The 23,264-nt window shown below is 50.3% G+C and overlaps 1 protein-coding gene across 1 annotated transcript; it reads right to left on the bottom strand.

Annotated features, from left to right (window-relative positions):
- Positions 1-536: 536 nt before the first annotated feature.
- On the bottom strand, positions 537-8,616 carry Crabp1 (cellular retinoic acid binding protein 1). The gene is made up of 4 exons (XM_057768491.1): positions 8,460-8,616; positions 7,788-7,966; positions 5,230-5,343; positions 537-795 (listed from the first exon to the last, which is right to left on the bottom strand). The coding sequence occupies exons 1-4, from the start codon at positions 8,527-8,529 to the stop codon at positions 745-747; spliced, it is 414 nt and encodes a 137-aa protein (XP_057624474.1). The 5' UTR covers positions 8,530-8,616; the 3' UTR covers positions 537-744.
- Between the last annotated feature and the right edge of the window lie 14,648 nt (positions 8,617-23,264).

The following is a 23,264-nucleotide window of genomic DNA, read 5'->3' as shown; positions in this document are numbered from 1 at the left end:
GAACTCACAGGGATCCTCCTGCATCAGCCCTCAGAGTGCTGAAATGATAGACAGATGCCCCCACCGCACCTGACTTTTGTTCATGTGTTTTGGACAGTAGCTGTGTTCTCTGTAGTCCCATCGCTCCTGCAGAACCCCTCCCCCAGGCTGCAACTCTCTGAGGTGTGTTAGCCTCTCTTCCCTCTGACTCCAGGTTTAGGAATAGTGAGTTAGTCTCTATATTGTTAGTCTCTGAGGGTCTTGTCTTCCTTTGCTCGTTCTCCTCATCCTGGCTCTATAGATGCCCATGTAAGCCATCCCTTCCTTACATGCTCGCCTAAGAAAGCCCTTGGATTGGGCCTGTTTTCCTACTAGGAACTACCATTCATGACCAGTTTAGCTTGTGCCCGCTGATGGATGCTCAGTGCACGATAGCTAAGCGGAGGGGCCAAAGCTGGAAACATGACACAGGCCCACACAGCGCTGCTTTAACCCCCATGCTGCAACAGAAGCAGCGCCCCCTCAAAAGGAAAAAAAAAGCCTTGAGATGCGTCCAACCAGTTTAGTGACTGGTACAACCATGCAAACGCAAACCAGGGATGCACAGGCGACAGGGGGCTGAGGGCAGGGCACTACAGCAGTGTCGCAGGGAAAATGGGGTTGCCTAATGTTTACGGGGAGGGGTGTGTAGGCTGTGCAGGCCGATGACACAGTCCTCAGGGGAACTCGCATCCTGTCGTGAAAGCAGGAACAAGCCAGCCACCTTTACTCCCGGACATAAATTCTTGTGCACACCACATCATCGGCGCCAAATGTCTGCCCGGAGAAGAAAAGGAAAACCGATCAGTACAGATGCCTGTGTGAAAATGTTTAAAACACATCACCGAGACGACAGACTGCCCCATTTACAACTCTCCATATCAGCCTTCAAGCTTCCTGAGCTGTGTGCTCAGGCTGAATGCTCAGGGCAGAGAGCAGGCATTCTCCCCTGAGCAGGCTCCTGCCCAGCAAGACGCAATAGGGCACGGAACTATGTTCTCCTTTGCTTCCAGCACCTGCGGGTGCTGACATAAGATACACACATTCCCTGGCTCTAGCTTAGAAATGGGACTGGAAGGAGATGGATGTCATATCGGGTATTTCCGAAAGGCTTCTGTGTCCCTTCAAGTGACCGCGCGAGAGTGAGGGGCTTGGGCAGCTAGAGCCGGATGGAACTGTGGTTTGGAGATAAGGTAGAACTGCCTTCTGGGAAGCAGCCATCGAGAAACGACATCTGGGAAACGACAGCCTGATGTAAGGATAGCCAGTCTTCTGGACACATGGGTTCTACACCCTCACAGTCAACCGAGCACAGATTAATAATATTCGCTTAAAATCTGCATACATCCTAAAGGTAGCCAGTTTTTTCTTACATGCTATTTATTATTCCCTAGACAATACAGCATGACACATTTGCATGGATTCATATAGTATCCGGTATTATAAATATGGAATGGTTGTAAACTAGGAATGATGCGGGAGGCTGTATATAGGCCAAAGGCTACCCTTTTATTAGGGAACTTGAATATTGGTGTCAGCAGGGGTCCTGTAACAAATCCCTTATGGATGTGGAGGTATAGCTATATAGTACATCACCTCCAAACTAAAACATCAGTCTCAGATACAAGAACTGGCCTTCTGATCTAACTCTGCAGCCCACAGCTGGGCCAGGCTCTCCCTCTCTTGACCTGCTCAGGGCAGGCAAAGGGTGTGTTGAGAGGCAGGGTGACTTTAAACAAGATGGGTCTGAAGGTTCTTTCCAGCTAGGATTCTATGACTCTTTGTTGGTTAGAGGGAGGCTATAAATCTTTCCAGTACGGGAAGGGACATTTTTCTTCCGGTTCCTGAAGTGGTAGCATCTGTATAAGTAAGCTGTCTCAAACCCCCACAAACTGCCAATTACTCACAGGCCTATTCTCCTGGGATTCTCACAGTCAGAACAGGAAAGCAAAGTGTGTGCAAAAAACAAGGACAAAAAGGGCCGCAGAGATGGCTCAGTAGTTAAGAGCAGTGGCTGATCTTGCAGACCAGGGTTTGAGTCCCAGCACCCATATGGCGACTCATAAGAGTCTGCAACTCCAGTTCCAGGTGATCCAACACCCTCCTTTGGCCTTCATGGGTACCAGCATACATGTGGTACAAAGAAATACATGAAGGCAAAACACCCACACACATAAAATAAAAATTAAAACAAACACACAAAAAAACAAAGATAAACCTTCTCCAGTTGGCAGCCTTGATGAGGGCGTGTGTGTTGATTTGTTGTAGGACCCTTACCTTCCAGATTCCCCAGATGCTGGCAATTCAAGAGAAGCTAAAACTATTGTGCTAAGCATTTAATTACTTTAAGGTCTCCAGAGTCTTTTTAAAAATCTATATATTTATCTTTCCATGCTGGGGTCTTACCCACACTAGGCAAGTGTCTCATCAGTCCCATTGTTTGATTTTAGGCAGTGTAAGAACGGGATGTATTTCAGATTCTTACCCTTGGAGCCCTTAGTGACCAGATGCTCTTAGGATATTTGCTAAGGCATCACCTGCTTCCAAGAAATGGTTCTTTTATTATTATTATTATTATTTTTATTCTTTTTTAATTAAAATTTCCACCTGTCCCCGTTTCTCATTTCCCTCCCCCTCCTCCCAAATATTGCCCCTCCCCCCACTCCCCTTTCCCTATCCACACTCCTCTTCTCCTCCCCCCACTCCATTCCCCCTCCCTCTTGATACTGAAGAGCAGTACAAATTCCCTGCCCTGCGGGAAGACCAAGGTCCTCCCACTTCTATCTAGGTCCAGGAAGGTGATCATCCAAACAGGTTAAGCTCCCACATAGCCAGGTTCTTGCACATGGTGAGTATTAAGGAGGTCCTGACAAGACGGACAGTTTAAGGGCTTTGTGTTTGCACATTAGTGAGGAATGCAGATGATTCTATGCCCTGGGCAAGTGTTGGGATGGGGTAAAGTTCCCATCGTGAGTCTGCTTTTAGATGCAGAACTATGCTGATTTCCCAGAATTCCTTGAGCTCCATAGCCACATAGGCCTTTGGAGCTCACCCAGGCAAAAAAAGGAAAGAAAAAAATAGCTTCATGACATGGGAAGAAATCCTCACATTTCTAACTCCAATTGAAAATTGCTTTCCAGCCTCCCATTGCTTACATTTATGCTTAGAGGTTCCAGAAAGAAACTCTACAGAGTATTCCAGCGCAGTGTGGGGGAGTAGACTCAGTTTTCAAAGGACGACAATTTACAGCCCATGGCAATTTACTGTTGGCTCTAGGGACACTTATTTCAACTCAGCTAAAGTTACTTACCTCTCCTTACATGAAGATTACATCTCCCAACGTTTTAGATTTATTAACGATAATAACCCTTGAAACAAAAGCCCACATTGCACATCCCAAATGCCAAGAATTAATGCTCCCTTTGAGGCTTGTATATATGTTTTCCGAGCCAGGGAAGGATGCCGAGGAGGAGCTGCAGTGTGGGGGTAGTAAGGGACGAAATGTGGCGGAATTCTTCACCGATATTTAGTCTGTGACTCTGGCTGCTCAGTATTACAGAGGTTACCAAAATTCCACTTTTTCAGCATAAACTGACCAATCCTACTTAATCCTCAGCTAGGTTCAAGAACTCTAACATCATCCCTCCTGGTGGCCTCTGATCCCCACAAACTACATGTGTCTGTCTCCCTAGACTTCCAAGTCTCAGCCTCAGATTGCTCTCTGAGTCCATGAAGTGGCCTCTGCTGAAAACATTAGCCAGGTTGCAAATTAACCCTGCCCCTTTTGTCCACGAAAGGAGAACTAGTTAAATCATCCTAGCAAGGGCTAAGAAGAGAGGAAGGTGGAGAGAGATCAAGCAGTCTCAAAGTAACAGGCAGCTCAATTCAGGGTCTTCTTGCAGGCTAAACATGTAATTTTAGGGCTGAAAGGAATCTCAGGGGCCGCAGCTCAATCTCATTTTACAGCTAGAGGATGGGGCTTGGGAAGGACAAAGAAGGCCCAAGCCATAGCCATATGGGACATCTCTCCCCAGCAAACTCTTCAGAGTTCAGTATCTAGGCAATGGGTTAGGAAGTCAACAGCGGTAATGCTAAAGACTGCCCAATGGGGAACAAAGACACAGGTCCTGGTCACTCACAAGGGCTCTTCCTTTCTGCCCTGGGGTGGGAGGTAGCACTCAGTTCTGAAACAGGGAGGGGGGAAGTAAGTGGGGCTTGTCTGTCCTCTCAGCCTCCCTGCTTTCCTCAGCACAAAACTGGGAAGGTGTGAATAAGTTTGAACCATTTGTTTTTCTTCTAGAGATAGGGTCTTGCTCTATAGTCCCCACTGGCCTGGAATTCATGATCCTCCTGCCTCAGACTTCAGAATGTTACATTACAGAATAGGGTTAGATATAAACTTGGCCTCACTAGGTAAATTGTGCTTGGCTGTGGATATTTAAAATGTTTCAGTCTAGTAAAGGCATGGTGGCGTTCACCTTTAATCCCAGCACTCAGAAGGCGGAAGCAGGTGAATCTCTGAGTTCAAGGCAGCCTGGTCTACAGAGTGAGTTCTAGGACAGCCAAGGCTACACAGAGAAACCCTGTCTCAAAAATAACAGCACAAAACAAAAAATGCTAAAAACAAACAAAAAGCTTTCCATCTACATAGTTTCCGACAGTGCTCCCCTCTCTAGCCTGGAGAGTCCACCCTTCCACAGCGATGCGGCAGACATTTCCCAATTAGCATTCCTTGCCTGGCTCCTGGGGGCCCCTGGAGCTTGTAAGTCAGGAGTAAAAATACTCTCTATGGCACTGAATGCTGATGTGATAAACAAAAAACAAAAGAACTAGGGAAACTTTTCTAGCAAAATGGGTCACGAGAAGGTGGGGATCTCGTTATGTATAAGCTGAGGAATCACACAGGGCCCCAGCATTCCAAGTCAAGAGAGGAGACTGGGTACCACTCACCACTGGGGTTCACATAGAATGGTTTGGACAAAGGTCTGGCCCTCCAGCTGGTCTGTTATGATCCTGTCCTCTCAGCCACTCCCCTCTCCCCTGCAACCACTTAACAGTGATTTCCTCTGCTCTAAGCAGCCCAAGCTATCTGCTCAGATTTAAACTGTGGCAAATGACTTTCTCCACGAAGGAGCAGAGGACAGCCCACGGCCCATGTCTGGAGATGACCTGGGGAGCCCTGGGGTTGTCTCAGACTCAAAGGGCCCTTACCAAGATCAGCTCATCGTTGGCCAGCTCTCGGGTCCAGTAGGTTTTGGGGCCATCCCCCTCAAGAAGGGTCTGTGTGCAGTGAATCTTGTTCTCGTTCTCCCAAGTGGGCAAACTCTGCAGGGCAGGAAAACCATTAGTGATATTAATTATGGTCTCGGCAGCGGGGTGGGGAGAACACAAAGAACCCTGGAGAATAATTGCCAGGCAGAAAAGCAACACATGGTCCTTGTCAGCGGGGCACAGCATCCTCTCTGCTGAGCCACAGACAGTGCAAACCCAGAGTGCGGGTCGCAGATTTTATGGAGTATAAATATACCTTTATATCACACACACACACACACACACACACACACACACACTCACTCACTCACTGGAGCAGTAAAGCCTTAGGCATGCTTTGCTGTCTAGGAATAAAATTCAGAGCACGTGAGGATTCACTTACACCAACACAGAGACCCTCTCCCAGCAATCTGGACTTTAAAACACCTTCATGTCAGAGTCACAAAATGTTAAAACCGTTGAGCCGTCATGGTATTTGCAACTCCGTCGGTGGCAGGCAGATGAAGGTGGGTCCGTGCCCAGATTCTGGACTAACACCGTTCTTTCTCCGTATTCCTCACCAGACGTAGCTCACAGCCTGCTCTAAAAACCTGTGTCTGTCTGTCTGTCTGTCTGTCTGTCTGTCTCTGGGGATAAAAAGCTCCACTGTCCAGGCTGCATCCTTCTAGAAATATTTTAAAAATCAAGTCAACTTGAAGGTTTTTCAGGGGGTTGGAGGTGGACAGACAAAAGGGGGAGTCCCTGTAGTTTCTCCGTGTCTATATACAGCAAAGTGAGGTGCAACCGGGCTGGGTGGTGCTGAATGTGCACACAATCACCTTTTAACCAACACATGGAACTCCTTCATTAGGCAGAGGATGGGGGAAGGGACGGGAACTCCTAAGCCCTGCTCTCTCCAGGGTGTTACCTGATTCTTCTGTTGTTCTTAAATCAGAATTGCCCTCGCTGGCTGGCATTAGATGTCTCCGAATTGAGCCCTCCTTACTGCTAAGCCAGCTTCCCCACCAGGTCCCCCTTCCTTCTCCACTCTGAGCACTCTTAAGTTTTTTCCTTCCTGTGAATGCTGAGGATTGAACCTCAAGTCACACTAGCTTCAAGCAGGAATCAATGCTGATAGGCAAAGACTGCCCCATGACTGAGCCTGCTACTTGGGGCTGTGTCTCTCTGTCCTTCCAAACATGGTAACTAGAATCACAATTGGACCAGACAGGTATGGGCTCAGGAAAGAGGAAAAAAATAATTTCCCACTCTTTAGAATGTTGTTACAATACAAAAACATCCCCCCCTCCTCACTTTGTAGGCCTGACTGGTCTTGAGCTCACAAGGGATCTGCCTGCCTCTGTCCTCGGAGTACTGGGATTAAGGGCATGGGCTATAATACTTGCCCTCATTTGCAAAATTTTTTAGAACACTGGAAAAGCTGGATATAGTGGTTTACTTTGTGATCCCAGCACTTGGCAGAAACAGGAGGGCTGAGGCAAGCGGATCCAGCCTGGGCTATAGTGAGCAAGATCCTGTCTCGAACAAATAACCAGACAAGAAACAAATACACAGAACAACAACCAACAAAGACCCACAGTGGAGGAAGGGGGATGTCCTGTTTAAATGAGCTAGCAAGGCCAGCCTTACACTCAGTGCGAGGCTTTCACAGTGACGTGGAGTCATTTGCTCACTCATCCTTTGGTCGTGTTTCAGAAATTAAAAAACAAAAACAAACAAACAAACAAAAACATCTCTTGTCTTTTGGATATAGTGGTGGTGGAAGCCTGTACTCCCAGCACTCCAGGGGGTGAGGCTGGAAAACCCTGAGTCTGAGGTCACCAAGTCTACACACGGAGAGTTCCAGGCTAGCCTAACAGGGTTATATAACAAGCCTTGTCTTCTCAAACATCAATCTCAATCCTCCCCTCCCCCTCCTTCCCTCTCTACCCGTCTCCCCCTAACCACCTCTTTCTGCCTCTCACCCTTGAGGACTTAGAAAGGACATTTAGTACATTTTCTCAGCTAGAACCTGCGTTGCTTTTACTTTCAGAAGAATTTCACCATTCCTTTCAAGACCTCTGTTGAACACGGAAGGGCAGGAAGGAGTGGCAGGCGATCCAGACTGTGCAACGGGATCCAAAGCGTCCCCCTATGGTCTAGGAACTCAGGGGATGGGACCCTAGATCAGCCACCCCACCTACGACAGGTAACTCGGCAGCTGAGCAGGACAAGAGGCAACAAGAGCTAGCTAGCGCTGAAGGCGCCACTAGAGAGGCACTAACCACAGCCAGGATCACACAGCCACCCAGAGTGCGCGCTTTAAGCGCGCTTATTTGCGCACGGGGGATGGTATAGAGAGGGAACAGGGGTAGGGCTTTTTCCTGAACCCAGAACCAGTAGGGCACACAAACCTCCCGTGACACACCCCGCAACGAAAGAGCGCCCGCTACAGCGGGCTAAGGGTTGGAAGGGGTACCCGGGAAGAAAGGAAGGAGGTGCGGTCTCTGCGGCCTCACCCTGCACTTGCGTCCGTCCACTGTCTCCTCCTCGAAGCCCTCTCCGACCTTGAAGTTGATCTCCGTGGTGCGCACCGTGGTGGATGTCTTGATGTAGAACTGATCCCCATCCTGGCGGATCTCCACGTGCGGCTTAGACGCAGCGGCCACTGCCACTTTCCTCAGCATGGCGTTCACACCTGCACGAGGAAGCACGGGCTCGGGTCTCAGGTCCTTACCCCTGGCCCCCAGACTTGTTTGGCACTGCCCAAATCCTATGACTTTAGACAGGGCTCTTAAATTAGTTCCACTTGTCTCTGTCCTCGCCTGGGCTTTCAAGAAGAGAAACTGAGGTTCAGAGATGGCAAGTGGCTTTCCTGAGCTACCCAGCGCTTTCATGGCGAGATCTGGTCTCAAACAGTCCCCAGCTTAAAGTTCCTGCTCCTCACTATGGTCTAGCACGAGATAAAGATGCAACCGTCGAGAAAAGCGCCAAATGTCCAGCAAACGTTAGTTGAACCGTTTGGTTCCGGAGCCAACGCTCCTCTGCAATTCGGGGGGGACGCAGAGGAAACAGATTTATTACTCCACAGACTCCCTCCTGCCCGAACCTTCCCGGACCACCCTCTTTGGGGCAGGGGTACCTCGCGGCTGCCTTCTGGCAGACCGGGCACGCTCTCCGCACCAGCTTACCCAGCGCCTTGAGGAGTTCGTCGAAATTCTCGCTGCTGCGCATCTTCCAGGTACCGGCGAAGTTGGGCATGGTGGCTGTGGCGGGGGCGGCGGCGCGAAGGCAGCGGCAGGCACAGACCTCTGCTGCGGAGCGGCAACACACTGCGCTGCAGGGAGAGACTGGTGTTCTGCGCCCAGCCGCACGCGCCTTGAGTCACTAGGGGTAGCGCCCCCCCCCGCCCTTCTGGGGCCCCGCCCTTAGGTCCCGCCCCTGCCCTGCGCGCGGGAGCAGGGAGGGGTGGCCCCACGAAGGGTGAGCACGACTCCCCTCCCTATGGTGCCCCTCATCATTCATTTCGCATCTTTCCAGCCGCCGGTAAGGCAGCTAGGAACCCGCTCTCCCCGGGTGCCTTCTCCACCACGCCGCCCACATCCTATTTTCAAATGGGTGGTGGGAGAGAGTTAATGAAGCCAGGTCGTCCTGGAGGAGATATGTGAAGCTAGCTAGGTAGTGGGGTTTCAGGGCTCATGACATCATTTCTCTACTTTTGGCTATATTTGCAAATGCCCTTTTTGTGAGGTTGCGGTAACTAGTAAGGCCAGCGGGATGGGAACCACTTTCTTCCCACCAGCGGTACTTTCTGAATGCCACTAGCCAGACGGTGGAGTCCCCTCTGCTCTGGCTTTTGAGTTAGCACATACTCTGAGGACCAATTAGAACAAGTGGCGGGAAAGGCCCAAGCCCCACCCCCGCCAGTCGTGGACTCACTGAACTCAGGCTAACGACCAAGACTCGCGGTCTTCTGCTTAAGACAGAAGGAAGCCCAGGCCTACATGGTCCCTTTGTTGTTGGCTTAAGACAAGGTAGCTGTGGAAGAGATTGAGCAAGCAAAATGCAGGGAAATGCAGCCGTTTGTTTCGCCTAAAATTGCGGGGTTTGTGCTCTGCAGGCCAACTGGGAAGGCCTAGTGAGGAAGCCTAGCTCCTGCCTTTGCTTTGAGGTGGGGGGGGGGGCAGATCTGAAAAGGAACGCCTGGCCCCAGAGTCTCCACTGAGGGGGTGCCTTTCTAGCTTTTCCTTCATACCTCAAAATTTCATTGCAACCTCTCTCTCTTTCCACTGTTTCACCATTGGTACTCCTCAGCCAAAATGTCCAGGTCAGCACCCTAGAACCAGCTGCACCCGGCCCCATCTCAGCCTTTTGACCGAGGTGTGCTCTCTCCCTGAGTGTGTGTGTGCTAGGGGAAGCTCTCCTATTCATCAAAGTGCTCTTGTCATGCTGTATATGTGTAAAATTGTTTCCTAACCAGATCACTTTTCTCTGAACACACAGGGTCCTTTGGGGCCTGCTCTTATTCCTGTCTTGACTGCTGATCATTGACCGTTTAGAGCGTGGTGATCAGCACTGGTCAATGCGTCCTCATTTCCTCAGGCTCAGCCAGGTGCGGCTCACTTGTGAATCGATTTTCAGAAGATGCAAATGTCCCACGGCTTCCAGGAGCCCCAAAGACCTGGAGGTGATTAGCATTGCATGTTCACTGAAGAGGGGCCCCACCCACACTTCTGGAAGTGGCTGAGACTGGTCTGCCCAGGGACCCTGAGAGGCCATCTAAGACAGCTGAGAATAAGGCGGGCATGGGTGGAACAGCTCGATGCATGTGCCATCTGTACCCTTGTAAGGCTCATAATGCTTAGGACTTGGTAGCTGGATTGGAAAATGGACAGCAGTCTGGCATTGACATCTTGAAATATTTTATTTCTATGTCTTTATGTGTGTGGTGCGTGCATGTGCACCTATGTGAAGAGGTCAAAGGTGAACATCAGGGGTCACCCTCTAATGCTCTTCACCTGGGTCTCACTGAATCTGGAGCTCACCAACTGGGCAAGACTGACCAGCATGTCCCGATGCTGGCCCTAGTGATCCCATCTCCACCTCCCCAGCACCGGGATTCCAGTTGCACAACATTATGCCTGGATTTTCATGAGGACTCAGGCCCTTGTATTTGTCTGACAAACACTTTACCACCTGAGCCAGTTTCTCCATCTTGAAATTCTTAATCTTTCAACACGGGGCTCTGCATTTACATTGTGCTCTGGGATCTACATGCTAGGTATCCTGTCCTGGCTGTGTCAGCAGAGAAGAGGCTGCCATAGAATCAGACTCGACAAAGAATTTAGTGTCTCTACAGCGATGGGACCGAAAGGAGGATGTCATGAAACGAATGCAGACCTTCACCTCCGTTAAAGACAAGGATGGGAGCTGAGGCTGAAGGAGCAGAAGCTGGAGTCAATACCATAGTTTATAGCCCAGGGAAAGTTAGCAAAGAGCACTGTGGATGAGGCAGAACAGCAATGAGCAGGTTTTTCAGCAGAAGCACTGCATGAACTAAAGGGAAAGGAGAAAGAGAAAGAAGGAAAGCTTCATGATAAAGAGATGGGCGGGGAGGTGGCCCTACTGGTGAAGTGCTTGGTGCGCAAGCATGAGGACCTAAGCTCAGATCCCAAGCACCCATGTAAAAAGTCAGGCGTGGTGGGCATGCTTGTAATGCTAATGCTGGAGAGGGGTAGATCTCTGGTGCCTACTGGCCAGTCAGTCTAGTTGTGCTGGTCATCTCCAGGTTCAGTTTGTCGTAAAATAAAATGGAGAGCAAGTGAATAAGATACTTAGCATCAATCTCTAGCTTTCATGTGCATGTGAACACACATGCAAATACACATGAACACACACATACACAACACACACACACACACCAAAAACAGAGAAAGGGAAGCCAGAGGGGGCATAAGGAGTTAAGAGGTGTATGCTCCCAGATTGGCTTTGTCACAGCAGAAGATCTGGAGCCTATGCTGAGGGCTCTTTTCCACCGCAGAGAACCTGGGAATCGTACTTACCATGTAAGCTAACAGTGCCTGGTGGCAGGGGTGTGGTCCAGTCAGCGGGGAGCATGAAAAAAGCAGGTCGGAAGGGGGTGAGAGTGTAAGTGGTCTGGTTATGCAAACCAGAACTCTGTGTTCTCTAGTATGGCTGGACTATATATCCAGAAAGGGGTGAGGCAGGAGATCTTAGAAGTAGGCAAAAGTCTTCCACCAAGGACAAAAGGCCACAAATGCGGTAGGGAGTTCTGTCTGTCTTCTCTTTTCCCCGAAGGACATGATGGGTGTTTTGTAGAGAACAAGGGATAGGTTGCACGATGGGGCACCCCTTGGCAGAGCCTCAGAAGAGCCCCCTCTATGAATACTAAAAGTAACTGCGTACAGAGATGGGACACTGGGTACCATGGAGGCTCCAGTTTATTGAAGAGTATGCTTGTCTCTAACCTCCTTGGGACTAACACTTAAGGACATCATGGTGGATGTGCGACCTGAAGCCCAAAGAGAGAAAAGTAGGGCCACTGAGAATGGTAGCAAGGAAAGTTTAAGGTGGCTGACAAGATAACTCAGCTGGTAAAGTCACTTTTGGACAAGCCCAATGACCTGAATTCAATCTCCAGATCCCACATGGTAGAAGGAGAGGACTGGCCCTCACAGGTTACCCTTTGACCTCCACAAGCACACCAGCAGTACACCCCACACACCAAATAAATGAATTAATTAAATCCTAAAAATTCCTTTTTAAAAGAGAAAGTATTGAGTTGAAGGGCCAGGAGGCCTGGACAGAAGATGGAAGGACGTGAAGGTGAGATGGGGCATGGGGGCTAGGAAGAAAGCAGAGCAGCTGCTAGATATGTGTGTGCTTTGAGGATGAAGGCCTCTCTGTTGGGGCAGGTGGGCAGTCAGAGCCACAGATGCTAGGGTCTGTGGCTGGTGATGGTGAACCATCTGCAGGATGCTGAGTGACCTAGGAATCATGAAGCAGAGCAGATGGCATTCTCTAAACTTCTCCATCCTGCAGAGAACCACTTCCGCTAAGGCCACTCAAGAATAGTGAGGGCTGGGTGTGTGTGTGTGTCTGTGTGTGTTGAGGGGACCAAACTGAGGCTGGGCTATGAAGGCAGAGAGACAAAGAAAGTCATCATTCTGGGCCGTCAAAGTAAGGAACTGGAGCAGGTGACCATCCCTAAGGACCTAGGACTCCAGTTATTCCCCTCGTACCTCACCCAAGAGATCTCCCCAGCCCTGGGGTGCCTGTGACGATGTCTATCTCTCAGGGGCTGGGGCTCAGGCCTGCATCCTTTCTCCAAGGCCTCTTTGTTCCTCGGCTGGCCGTTTAGCTGACTCCTGTTGCCAGCCTCTCCCGGGCCACTGACCTACATCTCTGCAGGGACATTTCTGTTGAGCTTTGCTATTCTTACTTGGAGGCCTGCCAGGCCCCCTGCAACCCCCCTCACTTCCCTATCCCCTGCCTACCCCCCACCCCCACCACTGTCCTGGCCCCTGCCTTCAGGCAGACCCAATTCATGCTGAAAGAATGGGGGTCAGAGTTCAGTCCCCGAAAGCTAGGGGCTCTGGAGCGGCCCCAGGAGGAATCTTCGAGGCAGCTCTCCATAGTGGGGGCTGGGGCCACTATGCTCTGCCCAGGATAGTCTGGGAGTCAACAAAATAGAACAAAGGGCTGGATTCTGAGGAAGAGTGGCATGCACAGGGCTGCACACCCTGCATGCACAAGGCTGCACACCCTGCATGCACAGGGCTGCACACCCTGTGAGGGGGCTGAAAGGGACACTGCGCTGGGAGGCACGAGGCAGGCAGCACCAGGGTGAGAGCGTCTGGGGAACACGGCATCTGCAGGCAGCATTTACTGAGCTTTTACTTCATGCCAGGCAGCACAGCAAAGATTTCACATGCACTCATGCGTTTGTCCAATGAGATGCGCTGGAGAGAAAACCAAGGCTTTAGCAGTGGCATGCCATGCCCAAGACACCTCAGCTAAGAGGCAGAGCTGGAAGAGAAACTGGCGGGCGACAGGGAGCTGACCCCAGATTCATGCCAGTTTACTGCACAGATGGGGTCCTGAAGCCCAGGTGCCTATTCCTAGGTCACACGGTGAAGCAGGGGGCAGCCTTCACTGCTTCCCTGTCACCCATGATCTCGGGAAATCATGGGAGATTTCTGGCCAGCTGAATGCTAATGAGAGCATCTCTTCTTAGAGTCAGAAGAGAGTGTGGTACTTCTCTGTCCAGCTGAGACTGCTTCTGGAGCTGATGTGAATTAATAAATGTGAACACAGGTGGCAATCATCAGTCACTGTGCTCAACACCACTCTCATTCTTGGCCTGTCCACTAGTGGAAATGGGAGCCAGGAATTCTTCTTTGAGCTCTCATTGATTCATTGAACACTTTTCTTCTGGATGCACTCTCATCCGAGCCTGCAATCCTCAGGAATTTCGATATCCATTATATACATTAAGAAACTGAGGATTGAGGAAAAATTGATCCACGCAAGACCACAGAGGAACAATCAAGTCAGGGCTGGAATCTATGGTAGTCGCAAAGCAGGGTTCATAGGTGAGGCTGGGTCCAGCCTCCACCATGATGGGGATAGAGAGGAAGAAGGAAGGCAGGGCAGCAAGCGACAGAACACAAATCGGTGCAGTGTGGAAAGAGAGCTAGAAGACAAGCTGTAGGCCAGCAAGGAGGAGCCTAGGGAAGCCACGATGGCTGCTGGAGGGTGCTGCCTCTCATTGCAAGGCCAGGCCGCCTCAGGAATGGCAAACCACCTGGGTACAGACATAACATTGCAGGGACAATACATGATGTCCACATTGCAGGAACAATGCATGATGTCCACATTGCAGGAACATTGCATGATGTCCACATTACAGGGACAATGCATGACGTCCACGTTGCAGGGACAATGTGTGACTTCAATGCTGCAGGGATATTGTGTGACTTCAATGTTGCAAGAATATCGCATGACTTCCACGTTGCAGGGACATTGTGTGACTTCCACGTTGCAGGGACATTGCGTGACGTCCACATTGCAGGAACAATGCGTGATGTCCACCAGGGTTTCCTTAGAATAGCATACATTGCTGATGTCAAGATGTTAGATTTCAGGGGCTTGGGAAGTAGCTCACATGTAGAGTGCCTGTCTGTCATGCAGAGGGTCCTGAGCTCCATCTTCAACATTGCAAAATTAATCCTATTTCAACTCAGACTTCCAACTCCTCTTAGAAATGATTTGATGACTCAGGACCATCTCCCAGCTAAATAACCTTTGATGGATTAAATTCTGGCCTTGGGTGCATATGTTGATGTCCTAAGGCCTTAGTTCTACAGAATGTAAGCTTAACTTAGAGACAAGCTCTTTAAAGAGGTAATCAGAATCAGATGAGGTCTTCGCCATGGGCCCTAATGGTTACTGTTGGTGTCCTTATGAGATGGGAAAACTGGGGTCTAGGAAGATGGCCCAGTTGATAAAGTGCTTGCCACGTGAGTGTGAGACCCCAGTTTGAATCCCCAGCACCCACATTAAAACAACGAAAACAAAAACTATACATGGTGCCACATGCTTGTAATCGCAGTGCTCGGAGTTGAAGACAGGTAGATTCTTGGGGCTTATTTACTGACCAGCCTAGCAGAGTGGGTAAGACCCAAGTTCAATGAGAGATCCTGCTTCAGAAAAATAACGTAGTGAGCAATTGACAAAGTGAGCCTAACACACACACGCACACACAAATACTGTACACACCCATATACATACTGAGAGGAGCAGAAGGGAGACAGAGAGAGAGAAGGAAGGAAGGAAAGAAGGAAATTTGAACACATAGAGAGCCCAGATACAGGTGCAGCTCAGAAGTGGCTGTCCTGCCACTACCTGATCTCAGACTTCAGCTTCCAGAACCAAGTGCAAGTCTTTCAGGTCATGGTATTTCCTTACACAGCCCTAGCCAATCAATACACCACCCTTAGCAAGCCAGTCTGGATGCCAGTCAAGGGAGTCCTCTAGATATCCCCCCCATCCCTCCAAGCTTCGATTGCCCCCCCCCCGCCACTGTCTTGTAAAGCGGTAGAGGTGGAGACTGCCTTTTCATGCAGTACAACTGTCCCACTGTGAGGCAGGAATTCTGAGAACCTGCTCTGCAAAACCTGGTTCACTGACGCTACAGAAGGGTGGGAAGAATTCAAGTCCCCTTGGTTGATGGGCTGGCAGCAGGCCGGCCATGGGGGTGAGGTTTGAACTGTCTGCCGTGCAGGGAAAAGAAATGCTCTTCAGTCTGAACTGGGAAAGATGCCTGATGGCTTGCACCCTGTGGGTTATAGCCAGGTGGCATCAACATCACCTGAGACCATGTTAGAAACATAGAAGTTCGGGTCTCAGCCTGAGCTGCCGTCTGAGAATCCACAGGTACCATACTCACCAGGATATCTGGATCATATTCAAGTGACCACATGGCTACACCATGGTATTGCACAGGGCTAGCAATACCTAGATGCCTCCCCCAGGAACTCCACTGAAATTATTCTAGGGTTTGACTTAGACACCAGATTTTGAAACATCTTCCAATGATTGTGATGCCAAGCCACATCTGAGAGCTCGCTCTGCTGTAGGCATTGACAACTTCTGATGGCTGAACAATGCTGGAATGAGGGAGCTCAGAAAGCTAGTGAAGCCGGAAGACACCTACTTGCCCAAGATCCAGTGACTGTTCTTGGCAGAGATGGAACACGGGTGGGGGCTTGGATGCTCTGTTACTACTCAAAGTTTTTTCTATCTCTTGGGGGTAGAAAATGCTTCATGGGAGGAGTTTTGTCCTGAAGAATCGAGCTGATTTGAGTCTTTCTTGTGAAATTCAAGATGTTCCCAGTTTCTGAGAAAGCTGGGGAAAGCAACCAGGCTGCTGCTGGTTCTCATGAAGGCTGAAGGGAAAACATTCCTTCCTGGAAACCAGCAAGGGACCTCAAAAAGATGCAGGGGGAGGATCCTGCTCCCATGTGCTGGTCATCCTGCCACGCCGTGGTCGTCACTCAATGACCCTTAACTGGGGCTTTCAGGACTCCCACAGAACTTCTACCCTCGTTTTTCACAGTGACTGGGAAGGTAGAGGATAAGAAAGTGTAAGGACGTGAAGCCTGGAGTTCTGGAACCCCATATTTGAGATTCAGCTCCTCATTAACCGACTGTGAACTTTGGGTTAGGTATAAAAGCCCTCTGAGCCTGAGCACATCTGTGGATTGGGGGATACTGGTAGCCATGGATGCATGGATCTGGGCCAGTCACAAGGAAGAAGGAATGTGAAACTGTACACGGGGACACTGCCCATGCTGGAGAGATGTTCCTGCTCTGTATACTGGTAAGGGCGGTGCCTGTGTGATACACTCCATGCACAAACATGTAACCATGCAATATTGGCCTGTAAATGCATGTATGTGCTCACATGTCCACCTTTCCCTACTCAAGTCTGTCAGGGCCAGGTGTGCCTCAGAAACCTAAATTTTACAGATTCTCCAAGCCAGTATGAAATCTCACAGTCAAACGCTTTACTATTATAATAGGAAATCCTGTGAACAGTCTCATGAGATTGGGGACAGAATGGCTCCATGTCTGTTTTGATCTGATTTCATTTTCGGAATATTTTTGTCTTCAGAGCAAGGAAAGGGACTGTATGCATGCCCGTAACCATAATACTTGGGAAGCTGAAGCAGGAAGATCACTGTTTAAGGCATAGCAAGACTCTGTCTCCAAAAAATAAGAGAAGGGTTGGTATGATGGCTCATCGGATAAAGGTGCTTACTGCTAAATCTCATGAGCTGAGTTCAAGATTACCAGAATCTACCTGGTAGATGAGTTGCCCTCTGACCTCCGCATGAGCGCTATGACATGCACACACACACACACAGACACACACAATTAATACACAAAAAAGTATTAAAGTAATCTCCTTGTTTGGGAGATGGCTCAGTTGGTACAGTACTTGCCCTGCAAGGATTAGGACTGAGTTCCACCCTTAGCATCCATTCCTAATCCTGCTTCAGCCTCCCAAGTGCTGGAATACAGACTGGTACCATCATTTCTGGTCCATGTGTGACTTTATATGTTTTGGTACTGAGTTAGAGTACCCGACTATCTCAGTATGCCTGGGACTAAGGAGAGTTGTAAGGACATGGGATTTCCATGGTAACATGAGAACGTTGTGGGTAAACTGAGGCAAGAAGCTGTCCTGTTTGTACTGTCAGTACAACTATCTGGGTGTGTTCTGTGATTCTCTTTAGTGGGCACCTCCTCTGTGTACCCTGGTGTGCACATCTGTGGGTGTGTGATATTTAATGAGTGTGTCTGTGTGTCAGCCTCTGCACCTGTCACATGCCTCTCCTGTGTCATTCTGGTCATGTGTCTGTCTATGTGTCCCATGCCCCCTGCCCTGATTGTATATCTCAGATTCTGCATATTTCTGTCTGCAGGATGTAGAATTGTCTCTCTGTGTGTGTTTCTGCATGTCACTGCTATTTCTTTGTATGTGTATGTATGAGTATGTGTTTGTATGTGTATGTATCCATATGTGTATGTATGAGTATGCATGTGTGTTATGTGTGTGTATATGTGTTTATGTATGTATGTGTATATGTGTGTGTCTGCAGTACTGAGGATACATCTCCTACCTCTGCCTATGAGTCTGTATTTAGGTGGCAGAAGCTGTCCAGAGCAGCCCCAGGGTGGTCCTGGGCAGTTCAGCATGTCCTTGATTTCTTCTCCACCCACAGCTCTCACGTCCACCTCTTTCTGAACCCAGCCCCTGCTCAGCCCCAGGCCAGAGCCACTTCACGGTACCCACGCACGCTTCAGGACTCCTCAGCTCTTCACATAACCGCACACCCCAGGTTCTCCTCACTCCATACCTTCCCCTCTCAGCACCCTCTGTGAGAGCTTGCCCCACCTGTCTTTCCAGTGTCCTTATCTTTTTCCTGCTCACCTCCATCTCATTTGCACTGTAAAGCCTCACCCAAACTCCCAGAATCAAGCATCTCTGGCCTCCTGAAACCCTAGTGGACAGAGGCAGGGAAATAAACAGGGAAGGCTCTGTTTGTTGAGCTGCCCAGCCACCAGAAACTAGACTGCCTTATCGTACAGTTGGTGTTCTCGTGGCTGCTTTGCGAATGAGGGAATTAAAGCTCAGAGAGGCTGGGATACCAGCCCAAGGTCTCCCAGCTAGGAGGTAAGGAAGCTGGTTCCACAGTCTGAACTCTTTTTACCAGGATATCATATCACTCTCTCTTTTGGGTGCCTGCCTGCCTCCTGGGCCTATGGAGCCTTTGCAGCCCGAAACTGCCTTCCCAGTGCTCAGTGCCAGCTGGGTACCTCGTAGGCACTCCATAAAGGTTTCCTGAATGAATTTCTGTTCTTGGAAACAACCTTAGCTTTCATTAGTGTGATTTACACAAGTGCTGGGATTCTCTAGGCCGCAAGACTAGAGATCGGGTGGCCATAATTTATCAGAAAACGCGGCAGCAGCTCCAGCTCTCCTTTCAGTGCTAAGGGAGAAGGTAAATTGATGGCCAGCAGCCCAGCATGACAGGCCCATGACAGTGGCACCCACCCCAGCTAACACTGTGAAGGTAAATTGATGGCCAGCAGCCCAGCATGGCAGGCCCATGACAGTGGCACCCACCCCAGCTAACACTGTGAAGGTAAATTGATGGCCAGCAGCCCAGCATGGCAGGCCCGTGACAGTGGGCACCCACCCCAGCTAACAGTGTGAAGGTAAATTGATAGCCAGCAGTCCAGCATGGCAGGCCTGTGACAGTGGCACCCACCCCAGCTAACACTGTGAAGCTCCAACAGGGATGACCCTCCATCAGTCCCCCATGTGGCTCTGATCACGCAGGCCCTTCCACCTGCTGCCTAAGGGTGGCCACAGTGGGGTCAGCTGCCTCTCATCGATCGCGCTGCTCAGATCGACAAATGGTGCCTTTGAAAGTCCATAAAAAAAGAGAGACACTTATTCGTTCCCTGATCGATCACCTCTTGCTGCCCCCTGTGTGGCACGTGCGGCTGTAGCACAATGCAAGCTTGTCATGGGTGCTTGATCTCCGCAGCAGGATTAATGGCTTCTCACATTTGACTCCTACCCACCTCCTTCCCCTCATCCTGAGCCAGGCATTTCCAGACAATACTGAGTGGCTGAGGAAGCCCCAAGCTCCCCGAGGCCCTCCTTAATCAAGATTGACGGAAATGGGACAGAGCATCTATAGATACCCCCAGGCTTCGGGAGAAGCCTGAGCCTACTCCTCCTGGGGCAGGCAGGCAGGACAGCTGCCTCAGCCTTCCCAGACGTCCAGGGGAATCCATTCTCTTCTGATCTCGGACGCAGCTGGCGGAGCCCTAAGAGGCCTACCTGAAGGGCCCTGGGCTGTGCCAGAGCAGGCCATCAGATCAAAGGGCTCCAGCTCCGACAGGCTTTTGAGCATGGAGCTGAGGACATTGGCTTGCTTCTCACTTCAGCCCTGGTGACAAGCTAGCTCAGTGCCCTTTTCCTCCCAAGGCTGCCTCTGCTTGGCTTGTGAGTGATGAAGGAGGTTTCCTGGGCTATGACGGTGATTGCATTAGTGCTGATAACTCCAAAATTAATCATTATAATAAGACCTGCCGGGCTGCTGATGGAGACGGATGGCTGCTCCACGTTCTGGTGGCACCGTGCTCCCCGCCGAGCTGCCAGATCATGTCCCCATCTTCACAGCTCCCCGGGGCCCTGCAGGATGTGAATATTGAATTAACATCCCTCTCTTATTCTCTGGAGTACTTGTGAATATGATTCCTGGGCTGTACTGTTACCTCAGCAGGACACTCCACAAACCCTTCCTCTTGAGGGCAAACACGGGGAACGGCGTGGCAGTTCAGCACCCTGTGTGCCACCAGTGTCCATCTATGACTCAGACCAGCTAGGGGCATTGGGTCTGGGCACTGCCCATGGTCCCTTCCATAGGACCCAAAGTAGAAATCAGAGGGCTACCTTGCCTTTAGACCCACCATAGGCCAGGCAGTTAGTAAAGAGACCTTGAAAATGCCCCTTAGGACAGATAGCTAACTCAGCAGCCCTGTAGTTCACAGGGAGAAGGGAAAGACCCCAGGAAAAGGCCTGACTTCTCCCCACTAGAGACAAATTCACATAGCAACAAGGCACCTTGCCCTAGTGTGAACAAGGCACACGCGGGGCTCTGAGGGAAAGCCATTAGAGTGGGGGTCAGGACGCAGTTCTTGTCCCTGCGCTGCTGCTATGGTATCTGGGTAGGTGAGCTGGCCTCAGCTTTAACAACTACTTTGTGGTTTATGCCGAGTCACATCTACTATAGTCCACCATGCACACTGAAGAAAGTGCTGGTCTGAACGTGGGCACAGTTGAGGGGATAAACTGAACTCTCTCACAGTACAGGTGAGGAAACTGAGTCACCGAGATGAAAAGAACCCCGCTCAGAAGCTCACCTAGAAGATAGCTTGTCTAGAGATCCTTCTCCAGCAGAAGTCCAGCAAGGTCACTCAGCAGTGTTTGCCACTGAGCCTGACTTCCTAAGTTCCATCCCCGTGGCCCACAGAGGGGAAGGAGGATGCTGATAACTGAGAGATGTCTCTGGGCACCATGGACACATGCACTTGTGCATACTTGCAAGCACACACGCTCACTCTCTCTCTCTCTCTCTCTCAATTAATTGATCGATGAATAAAACATGTTTTTAAAAACGAGCTATTAAATCATTTTTGTTTGCTCAGTGGTTATCACCACAGGGAGCCACAAGAGGGCTTTCCTCCCTCTGATAAAGTGCGAGCTGGGGCCAAGAGTGGGTTTTACCAGGAGCCTAGTGCCATGCTGTTGTCACCGGTGGTCAAGCCACTGGGCCATCCTCCATGCAGGGAGCTTTCCACAGGAGACCATGTACAGCTGCCCTCCATCCCCCACGCAGCCCAGGCAAGCCTGGTCTTGAAAAGCATCCACTTGAAGTCCACCACAAGCCCTGGGAGACCCGCAGAGGACTGGCCCTTTTGGGGCGTCTCAGTTTCAACACCAGCCTTTATTAGGCAGCTCACAGCCTTGACTATGGCCTCCCCTGCCTAGCTAGGCTCTTGTGCAGAGCTCCAGTATCTGTGTCTCACTCTCTCCGGCTTCAAAGGCGGTGATGATCTATTTCCCCTTCGGCTTCCTCCTTAGACCACAGACAGCATCTACTTCTTTTGCTTGGCACTGCTCTTCCCTGTGCACCTGGCAAAGCTCCCTTCCTACAATCCAGAATCCAGCTCACAGATCCTCAACCCTGGAAGTGTTCTCCACCTTCTTGTGGCTCCGCCCCACAACATTCACCCTAGGTGGGGGTTCACCTGCCACAAGCGCAGAACTAGGTTCGGGGTCAAGTCTGTGCATCTCTGTGTTCAGGGGGTGGCACAGGGTGGGCACGATGACGTCAATAGCTAGATGGTGAGTGGCGAGATTTTCCAGACAGGCTTGCCAGCTGGCCCCACACGTATGCACGTCCCTCCACACAGCAGCTGGTCTAGGAGGGCTGCGCGCCTTCTCCCTCCCCCAGGCCTTTGTTTGCACTACTCCGCGGGGCCAGGAGCCAGGAGTCCCTGGCAGATGGAGTAGATGGGAGTGGGAAGGAGAAGGAGAGGTTGAGGCTGAAGCCACCATGCATCTGTAGCCTGTCTAATAAATGGAGCTCCTTGGGGGTCCGATGGGAGGCCCTGTGATCTGACCAGCTTAGCAGGCCCTTTATCTTCCTCTCCCCTGAGGGTAGGGCAGGGGCTTTTGTCTGAAGTCTTTGATCAGAATGTGTGTCCTTCCCCCACCATGAAAGGAAGCAAAAAATATGATCCCATGATCGTCCTGTGAGGAAGCAGCTGGCTTTGGGAGGTGAGGTAGATATGGAGGGTGTGCCTGCCTTCGCTGGAAGGCTCTCCTGGGCCTAGGTAACTCCATAACTGACTAAGGAGATCGTTCCCTGTCCCTGCCTTTTGCCTGCTTTGTGATGTCACCATTATCGGCTCTACCTTTACCTTACTGGAGAAACTCCGAGGACTCTTCCAACCTGGCATGAGCTCCTCAAGACGGGAAGAGTCACTGTCCAAGGGGAGGGGTCTCCCTGCCACACTCATTTGAGAAACACAGATGAAAGCCATGGTAGGGCTGCCAGTCTTTAGGGAGGTCAAACCCAGTAGTCATTAGCGCCCTCTGCTCCAGCCAAGGAGGAGGGTTCAGACTTTCTTAACTCATTAACGAAGGTCCATCCGTCTTGTCTCTCTGTGCTGACACGTCCATTGCCCCAGCAGCTGACACATTACCCTCTGCGAAGGGGTGGGGGTCGGTGAGCTAGAGAAGGAAGAATCTGGAAAATTTCCTTATTGTTTCACCCGCTTTGAAATCCCAGAATGCTCTGGGCTGGGTTTGATATGAATTGCAACACTCCCTTCTGTAGGACCTTAGGCAAGCCACTTCTCCTTTCATGGAACTTCAGCTTCTGCCCGTGTATAGTTGGGACACCAATCTAATCCCTTGATCGGGTGTTTTTAAGGTAAGGTAAGACAATGGAAGGGAGCTGTCTACCCTCAAGACACCAGGATTCTTACTTGCGTGTATAATTGGTGTATGTGTGTGTCCATGTTTCTGTGTGTGCATATGTGCATGGCTCTCAGTACTGGAATTACAGACTCCCACCACCACGCCTGGTTTTTATATGGATGCTGAAGATCCAGCTCTAGCTCAGGCTGACCTGGAATTCACTTGTAACCCAATCTGCCCTCAGTCTGGGCCACTCTCTACCTCAGCCTCCTAAGTGCTGGGCTTATAGGTGTGAGCCATCATGCCCAACATAAACACGCATTTTTAAAGTAAAGACATGTTGTAGAAAATTAAACAAAGGAAGAACCCATTATTTGCATGTTTATATTTCCCTCTGGCTTCT

The sequence above is a fragment of the Chionomys nivalis genome, chromosome 4 (assembly GCF_950005125.1).
Source record: "Chionomys nivalis chromosome 4, mChiNiv1.1, whole genome shotgun sequence".
Taxonomy (NCBI): Eukaryota; Metazoa; Chordata; class Mammalia; order Rodentia; family Cricetidae; genus Chionomys; species Chionomys nivalis.
Note: the sequence above shows the minus strand (reverse complement) of the source record. Positions and strands in the feature narration are given on the sequence as shown.